General features: G+C 30.7%; 1 protein-coding gene across 1 annotated transcript; it reads right to left on the bottom strand.

The window, feature by feature from the left end:
- Positions 1-243: 243 nt before the first annotated feature.
- Positions 244-3,125, bottom strand: LOC132720834 (uncharacterized; the record flags this gene model as incomplete). The annotated part of the gene is made up of 3 exons (XM_060705059.1): positions 3,057-3,125; positions 2,140-2,348; positions 244-1,223 (listed from the first exon to the last, which is right to left on the bottom strand). Coding segments are annotated over exons 1-3 (1,258 nt in total), but the record flags the coding sequence as incomplete, so codon positions are not given.
- Between the last annotated feature and the right edge of the window lie 5,837 nt (positions 3,126-8,962).

Raw genomic sequence — 8,962 nt, 5'->3', positions numbered from 1 at the left:
TATAATGATGCAAAACACGTTTTATTCATGTCCGAACGCAATAAGTCTTGGCGAATAACTTTGATGTTTAGGAAATTGATATTTAAAAATTTACAAGCAGAATGTTTTGCAATGTATAAAAATGTTTCTGTATCCATTTATATCTTTTTGCATACATTTGTGTATAAGAAATATCGCAATGCCTGATATATACGCAATTAAATATCTAGCATATGAAATCTGAAAACTGTTATCTATTATTACCGTCCTTGTTGCTTTCCTCTCCAACAATCTCAGATAAAAATTCAGTTTCATTAATCTTATCGCTGTCTATCTGAAATGTTAGTTCGGTCATATCTACTATATCGTTTTGGCCACATTCAACATGGACGTTTGACAAAGATGTCGATGGGTTTTTAAGACCAAAGTCAATAGCTTTATATCCGAATCCATATCCAATAGAGCCTGTGTGCAAAGGAAGTTTTTTGCAATTTGGGTCAGATTGCGAACAGACAATTTTGAATGTCGCAAACAAACAACAATCACTATATTTTATATCCGGAGCTGACACATATATTTGAAAAATATATTCTGCTGACACAGGAAATCGGATATTAAAGGTGAATGTGTCGATACCTGGAGCATAAACAACCAACAAAGGTAAATCTCGTGCATCGATCTCTTCTAAATTGACAGTATCTTTCCTGACAGACAGTTTGTACGTCATTGACATGTATCTTGTATCAACTTTATTTGCTCCAAAAGAAATGGTACATTTACCATTTTTGGAATGCAAAAGTCCAGCGTGTTCACTTAGCAAATGAAGTTTCGCTGTGAAAAAGGAAGATCGAAAGAGCGGTAATGAAAAGAACTCTGCTTTGCTTATGCGTTTGGCGATTGGCAGAAGCTGCCATTCGGGATCATCTGGGAATGAAAAGAAAATATACATACTCGGATTCGGACAAAAATAAAAGTCCTTAATATAAATTACACATTTTCCTGCTGATTCCTCTGTTTCCTTGAGAAGCGTTTCACCTTCACTTTCTAAAAGTATTTCACCTCCTCTTGAATGTCCTAACATGGAATATATGCCTGTTACAACATTAATAATGTGCCAGCGGTCGTTTGACTTGAATGTGATCCAACATACATTCGATATACTTTTGTTCCTTTGATCATCACCTGGTAAATAACTCAAGTTTTTTGATATGCCTTCCACCACTTGGTGCTGAATATTGGCTGACCTTAAACGATACATAAAGGTCATAACTTTTAAAGTATTTCTACTACTACTACTACTACTACTACTACTACTACTACTACTACTACTACTACTACTACTACTACAACTACTACTACTACTACTACTACTACTACTACTACTACAACCACTACCACTACCACTACCACTACCACTACCACTACCACTACTACTACTACTACTACTACTACTACTACTACTACTACTTCTTCTTCTTCTTCTTTTGCAACTTATACTACTTCCACTATTTCTTCCTTTGTGACTTACGTAATGTACTAATAATACTTCTAATATTAATACTAATTCTACTTATACTTCTACAATTATTACTTATTCTAGTACTATTTCTACTGCCATTGATATTGCTACTTCTACTCCTGCTACTGCTATTGCTATTGCTATTGTAACTGCTACTACTATTTCTTCTAATGCTAATGCGACAATCTATTTTTACTACTACTTCCAAAAAAATCGCAAAACATTTGCAAGGCTGAGAAAGCTGAATGTCGGTAGTTTACTTTAATATCTTTACTTATTTTTAACATAAGAATACCCTAATCATGATTCTAAATGAAAATGTATTCTGAAGAAAACGTGTTCTGTCGTTAACGTATTCTATTGTTATTATGTTTTCTGATTTATTTATCATACAGTCGGTGTCGCGTTTATTTCTAGTTCTTCTTGTGATGCTATTAGTATTTACTGCATCTCATTGCTTTCACACTATCATATTCATTGTTATAACTCTGTTTCTCCTCTTCCATTCCAACGTTTTTTTTTTTTTTTTTTTTGTTTTCTTTTTTGTTTTTTTTTTGTTTTCTTTCTGAAATATTGTTTCAATTAATTCATCAGTTTAGCATACATTTCATGTTTGAGCTTTTGGAACTACATGTACTTACTTGCACAGCGCAGCAAACGCATACACTGATCTTTTATGAAGAATGCTAATAATGTCATCAGGAAGACCCTGTACTAGATTGGTTCTCATATTCGCCAACCATATGAAGAATGCACGCGCAAGGAATATTTCACGATTCCCATCTTCGAAAATTGGTCCTTTAAAGTATTCAATAAGTGAGGCAACTGACGTCATATGGCAACTTTGAACCTTATCGACAAATGTAAATAATATAAGTATACTATTGAAGCAACTGTAAAATATGAAATTGAAGATCATATTCAAGTCCATAAAAAGTAATTCAAGGAGCAACATCTTTCATGACCCCAATTATGGTAATATTCAATTCTCAAGACAATAAGCTTTTAAATTATTGCATGTATCAGAAAAATATATTAGATGAAAAAGGGGGCGATTTTTTAAAGTTCTCATACAACACGTTATAACATTTAATGAGTACAAAAATGTTCAACGGGGAAAAGTCCCTCGAATACAATTGCTATCAAACAAAACAAAATTTGTCTGTATACATGTACTGCTGGTTCAGGTAATCTTTTAGGATACAACGGTACGCCAAAATTAAAAGATTTTAAGAAATAAAAATAAAAGCATTTTAAGGTATATGATCGCTCTGGGCGTTCTTTGAGGATTTCCTTTATCTCTATTTTTTTGCACTTTCATGTAAATATTAAATAATAGTTGAAATACAAAAAAAAAAGATTATCAAAAGCATAAGGTCGAACCTCGGGCGATATATTTAGTTAAATTTCTTTTACCAGCTGGGGTTCACTTGAAACATTTGCCACCAAAGAACGCTCTTTGTATTTAGAATCGAATTTATAAACGTTTAATACTCATTCCTTGTTAAATTAGATTTCAGTTTGTACTTGACTGAATATAGATTTAAACTCAAATTACCTTGGAAACGTAAGCATCGTAGGTATGAAAATCTACTTTGTCTTCATCATAAGTATGTATCTTCTCCATCTTTTAAAACAACGGACCAACATACACTGCAGTACTTGGATGCGCACAGCAAAATATCTTATAATCCGAATATTAAGACATTTATTATTAAAGAAAGTTTGTTTTTTTACCATAACATGATTAATTTGACATTTTATGCAATTACTACAATTTTAAATTTATTTGTTTAAAGAAAATTGTATTTTCTATACTTATATCACCCAAATGTTCATTTAACAACTTACTCAAAACGTTAGAAAATGCATTTTTAAGAAGCGAATATTTCTATAAGTGACCAGATCACAGTTTCGATGGTCCTTATGAATTATTTTAACTTTCATCACATTTGTTTATTCGCAAACCACAGATTGAATAGGATATCATTACATTCAATGTCATCATATATGTCACGTTTTAGTAACACTGAGTAGTTGTGTCGTTAAAGTATCAAACAAGATTTAAACCACGATAGATATCGCTAATAGATCTGTCCAAACGAATACCTGAATCTATTACAAGTCTTATATTTTTCTTTAATCATAAGAAGAGCTGAAAATTATCTTTGAACGTATTACATGGTTGCATTCTGTTAAATGCGCCATATCAACTGAAAAATTAGCTTTCAAAAGATTCATGTAAGATTTAAATGATTAATGAGTCATGTTATGGTTCCTGCATGTTAAGTAGAGTATATGTTTAGTGCCAATTTTAAAAGCGTGATACTGAATTCTGATAATGAATTAATGCATATATCAATTATAATAACAATCTCATTGGTTACCTGTATAATGCTTATTGGTATGTAAATAAGATTTTCTCTCTTGTTGTCAATATGTAAGAAGAGATATGATTTTCATTTTCAAATGAAATTTGGCTGAAATGTTTTAAAACATCCAATTATAACGGTTCTTAACACCATTTAGCTCCAAGTCGTAATTACTAATTACCAAGTTCGCTCCCTGGTTCAGAAAATTTCACAGTTTAAAGATTACATGAGGTTCCCATTTGAGATATATTAGAATAGAAACACTGAAACAGACCCCAAAAATAAATATTAGTCCTGAAGATTTTCATACGTACTTTTTCCTTATACGATTGGTTAAACAGTATCCAATTAAATGATATACAATATCCATTGCATATTAAGATTTTTTACCCAAGAATCATTAAAATTTTACGGAATAATTAGAAAGTGGTACATAAGTTGTTTTTCTGGCATTTAATGTCAGCCTTTTTTTACAAATTACTTTTTAAAACATTTTCCTGCAGCACGATTAAGGAAGTCGCCAACAGGATGAATCACGCAGAGAATTATTTTAACGTGAAAATTGGATATTGAATATATCTGAATTTATATTATTCGGTCTCCATTGAAAAATATGCGAAATCGTTCAGCTATTATACAAAAAATAGAAGATATTCAATCAATTCATTTTGAATGTATCATTTTATGTGTTTTGAATAACAGTTTGCAAATCATCGCGCTTTTGAAAATGAAACGTGATCAGACAGAATGAAACTTAAGAGTAATTGTTAATTCATTAATGAACAAACTAAAGCAAACGATGCAGAAAATATGCAAAAAAATATGCAAAAGCATTTTTCAGTCCATCATATGTGTTCATTTATATATAAACGATTTATATTAATCAAATTACGTCTAGCCTTTAATAGCAAGAAAGAAAAGTACAGAGAATATCGTAAGAGGTAATTTTCTTGCGAAGTGTGATAATAACTAGGAAGTTGGATGTTTCATATAAATTGCTCAACTTCTTTTCACAATATTGGTTTCCAGTAGCAAGTATGACTAACCTATTTCAAAAATAATGATAAATCATTTGCAGTCATTCGGCTCTTTCTTCAAAGCTTCGGTTTTAGTAATCACATGCAACTTTTCAATATTTTAAGTCATAATTCGGTAGACGTTTTAAAACACAATAGTAACCAATGTGAATACAAACATCGGAAAGACATTGTGCATAGAAATATATTCTAGAAAAAAATGTTACCATAGAACGATAATCTAAATAACGTCAACATGTAGGATGTAAGCCAATTAGTATTGTACGTTTTGTACACTGTTTTAGTTTCTTCACTATTACACATACAAATAAGATGGAAATATTAACAATCAATTAAAACAGGTATGTTTTTATCTTGTTTAAAGGTATAAGGTTGACTAACTTCTATATATAGATCTGTGAATATATAGCCAGGAGTTTTCGGCATTTTCTGACCTCAAAGCAGCAGAAATCTTTGATATAAAGTTAGTGCGTTAAACTTATTACAAAATAAAAAATAATGGCACAGCACTTTCTTATACCTCTGTCATGATAATGGTAAGGGGGCATATAGTGTATCAGTCCGTCAGTCCGTGTGTGTGTACGTGCGTGTGTTCGATAATATTGTCCCGTCCATACTCTTATCAAGCATCAAGTAATTTTAAAATATTTTGGCACACATGTTAAGCATTTTGAAATGGTGTGTCATGCGCAAGACCAAGACCCCCTAGCTCCAAGGTCAAGGTCACATCTAGAGGTCAATGGTCAGCAGTTTGAAAATCTTGTCCGAGTCATACCTCTGTCATAAATCAAGGGATTTTGAAGAAAGTTGGCAAATGTTTTTCGTCCTTGTTATCTATTTTTTCCTTTACTTTGACAATAATAATAATTGTTACTTGTTGAACTTTTCTTTTTCCCAGTTTTATGCTCTAGTACATCAAATTGAGATATTTGTGCTCTGACATTCTAAAATTAAGGCTTTTCGAATAATGAAAAATCTGTTTTATCAACAGCCATCTGTCTTTTTAATTTAAAAGGTCTTTATTCGCAAAATAATTTTTATAAAATACCAACTATGTTGTCCTTCTTAACATCACTGTTCATCATATTCGGTGTTTTTCCATATATAGCAAGCTTTTATTCTGTTACCTTTGTGCACTGTTTCGGGTCGGGTTATTTTATAGTTGACAGGTTTTAATAATATGATAGTTCTATGATTATGTTATGTTGAAGTCATTTTTTAAATGCTAATAGATTAAAGCGAAGTGCACTTTGGTAGGGTTTAGAAAGATATTGGCAAAAACCTAGTTTCAACGAATGCAATATTTATCTTTTTGAACCTTAATTTTTTTTTACAATTTGGTACATTTAATCAAGAAGAATATTAAATATAGACTCTCTATATTTAAACATATGTATATTGCATGTACACGAAACTCGACTCTTGTTGATTAAACTTGATGTAGTGTTTCGTTTCTTTAAAAGCTTTATTGTTTATACCATATGATATATAATATCTAAGTCGATCAATGGTAACTTGCTATTGAAACAATACTACACTTAAACGACATTATAACGATCTCTGGTTGTGATTTGAACTTTCACAAAGAAAATAAATGAATAATAAATAGATAAATTTTCATTTGTTACCTTAATACAGATACTGGTTTACAATACTTCTAATAATCATTTTATCTTTATTATAATTCTATGATATAATTATACTCATTTCAGATATTTATAAAAAAGTATAATTTTACACATGTTATTAACGTTAAAGAAAAGTTAATAAGATTACATGACTACATTTCAAAACACAATAGAACATAAAAAACACACATGTTTTATGAGAAATGTTTTTATGTATAATTGAAAAAATCTTTTTCGTGTAATGTGAAAAGATTGTACTGTCAAAAACAGAGGATATATGTAATTTTACTATAGAGCATAAACAACTAGAACAAACATAGAAATCAGAAAGTTTTATCATAAAGTTTTATTTCAATCAGAACCATTAGGCTTGAAAGCCCATGAGGCATACATTTACAAAACTTTATAACGAACAGTTTATACATTTAACAATAATTTCATTATAACAATATACATTGTATATTACTTTGGAGAAGGTTTATTCAACCTTATTCACCCTTACCAGTTGTGACATATTTCGAACTAAATTTCAGGTTACCTCATTCCAGTTATAAAATCAACCTTTTAACGAAACGAAACATAAAGGTGACTGACTGGAGTGACCCTAATATTAAAATAAACAATATAACCAATGTACTATTCATGTGTGATAAGGCTATTGTGTATGAAAGACACCTTAACGCAATACAAATTAATATCCATTATATAAATACAGCACGATACAGTGATAATGCATTCTTTAAATTAAAACTTATACATAAGTAATTTTACTTAATAGATTTTATGCCCACATAAAATAATTTATGTCATTGTTCTGTCCCTATACTCATTACTGTACAGAATATTACGGGTTAGGTTTTTAGCCGTTACGGGGCAGGTTTTAGCCAAGTACGTCTTAACCAATCGATATCAAGACTTAAATCATGTGATGTTAATTAACCAATGATTACATTAGATCTATCACAAAGAAATAATTTTTGGCGAGGAATGATTCTCGCCTTTCTGTTTACTAAAATTTATCTATTTTTGAAGTCATAAGCTTTATTTAAAGTGAACTAATTACGTATTACTATGAACAGTTATCTTATTAATCTGCTGGGAGCAAATTTTAGGGACGGTGTCCCCCGTTTCATATTTCAATTTCGTGACGAAAATGGCAATTCATTTCACGGCAACACGGGCAGGATATCGTAACAGGATACAATTTATTATCAAATGAACATTTCTACATTCGTTATTAAATTTCACCTCATTTGAGACTCGGGAATTTAGACAGAACGATTGTAATCTACGATATGGATTTAATTTTCACAGACATATTTTTGTAGAAATGCAACTTTTTTGGGAGCAACTTTTTTTACGAGTCCTGAAAGTTACCATTGTTCAACAGTTCAAGTTTTGTACAGATGCCAAAACAAACATAAACGATCATACTTATGGCGAATAAATGGTTCATGGTTGACATGTCTAAACAACATTTACCTGTTTACACCAGATGGATGCCACCTGTTTACTCTGATCAGCTACGTCTCCTCAATGAGATAAGAACAGCCGCTTGGTCGCCGCCCCGAAGCATTTCATTTGTCAGACAATTTCAAAAGATAAGTATTTTGTTTACTATGTCTTTAAGTTATATTGTACTAAAGTCAGTATATTTTACTGCATTGTCTGCCTGCCCTGTTATACAAACTATGAACAGATGAAGTCTAGGTTTGTTGCTTTGTCTTAACAAATTAATATAATAAGCTTTGATTATGACTCGAAGTAGATCTACTTAATGAATTTATCAGTGAGTAAATTTCTTTATATTTATTATATATAAGGTTATTCATTGCCGGGTTTGTTGTTGGTCATCAATTATTCTCCTAATGATAATGTACAAGAATGCAGTATTAATCAGACATAATTTTTCCTGGACACATAATTGAAATTCTATATTAGTCATGTTAGTTATCACTTATTTCCAATTCATTTTCGGTTCACACAAACTTCTAATTAGAGTAGATAATAGTACATGTTGATTTTCTGCTAGTCTACTATACATTTGTACACACATCATCATAGCAGTATTATTTAGCAACATGTTAAGTAACAGTCCAGATTGGAGCAAAGTGTGATTTAGTTTATAATTTCCATACATTCATGTTTCACTGTTTTGTTTTTTTTCTTCAGTCATTGTATTTAAGATTCAAAATTACTGTTCTGAATTCTAATTTTGAATTTATTCTACTATACACTTAATCAAATTTTCTTTAAATTTACACTGACCTGAACTAATTTTCACTGGCCTAGGACCAGTGTTAAATTCTATGACTGGTTTTACAACAGTTTAAACACGATTACAACACAAGGTTAGTTTACAGTCCGTGTTAGTTGCATTTATACATATTCTAGTATACATGGCTTAATATATAGTTTTATGTCTGC

This window comes from Ruditapes philippinarum, unplaced genomic scaffold (genome assembly GCF_026571515.1).
Source record: "Ruditapes philippinarum isolate M1 unplaced genomic scaffold, ASM2657151v2 ctg14767_1_1_1_1, whole genome shotgun sequence".
Lineage (NCBI taxonomy): Eukaryota > Metazoa > Mollusca > Bivalvia > Venerida > Veneridae > Ruditapes > Ruditapes philippinarum.
This window is presented reverse-complemented; position numbering and strand designations above follow the sequence as displayed.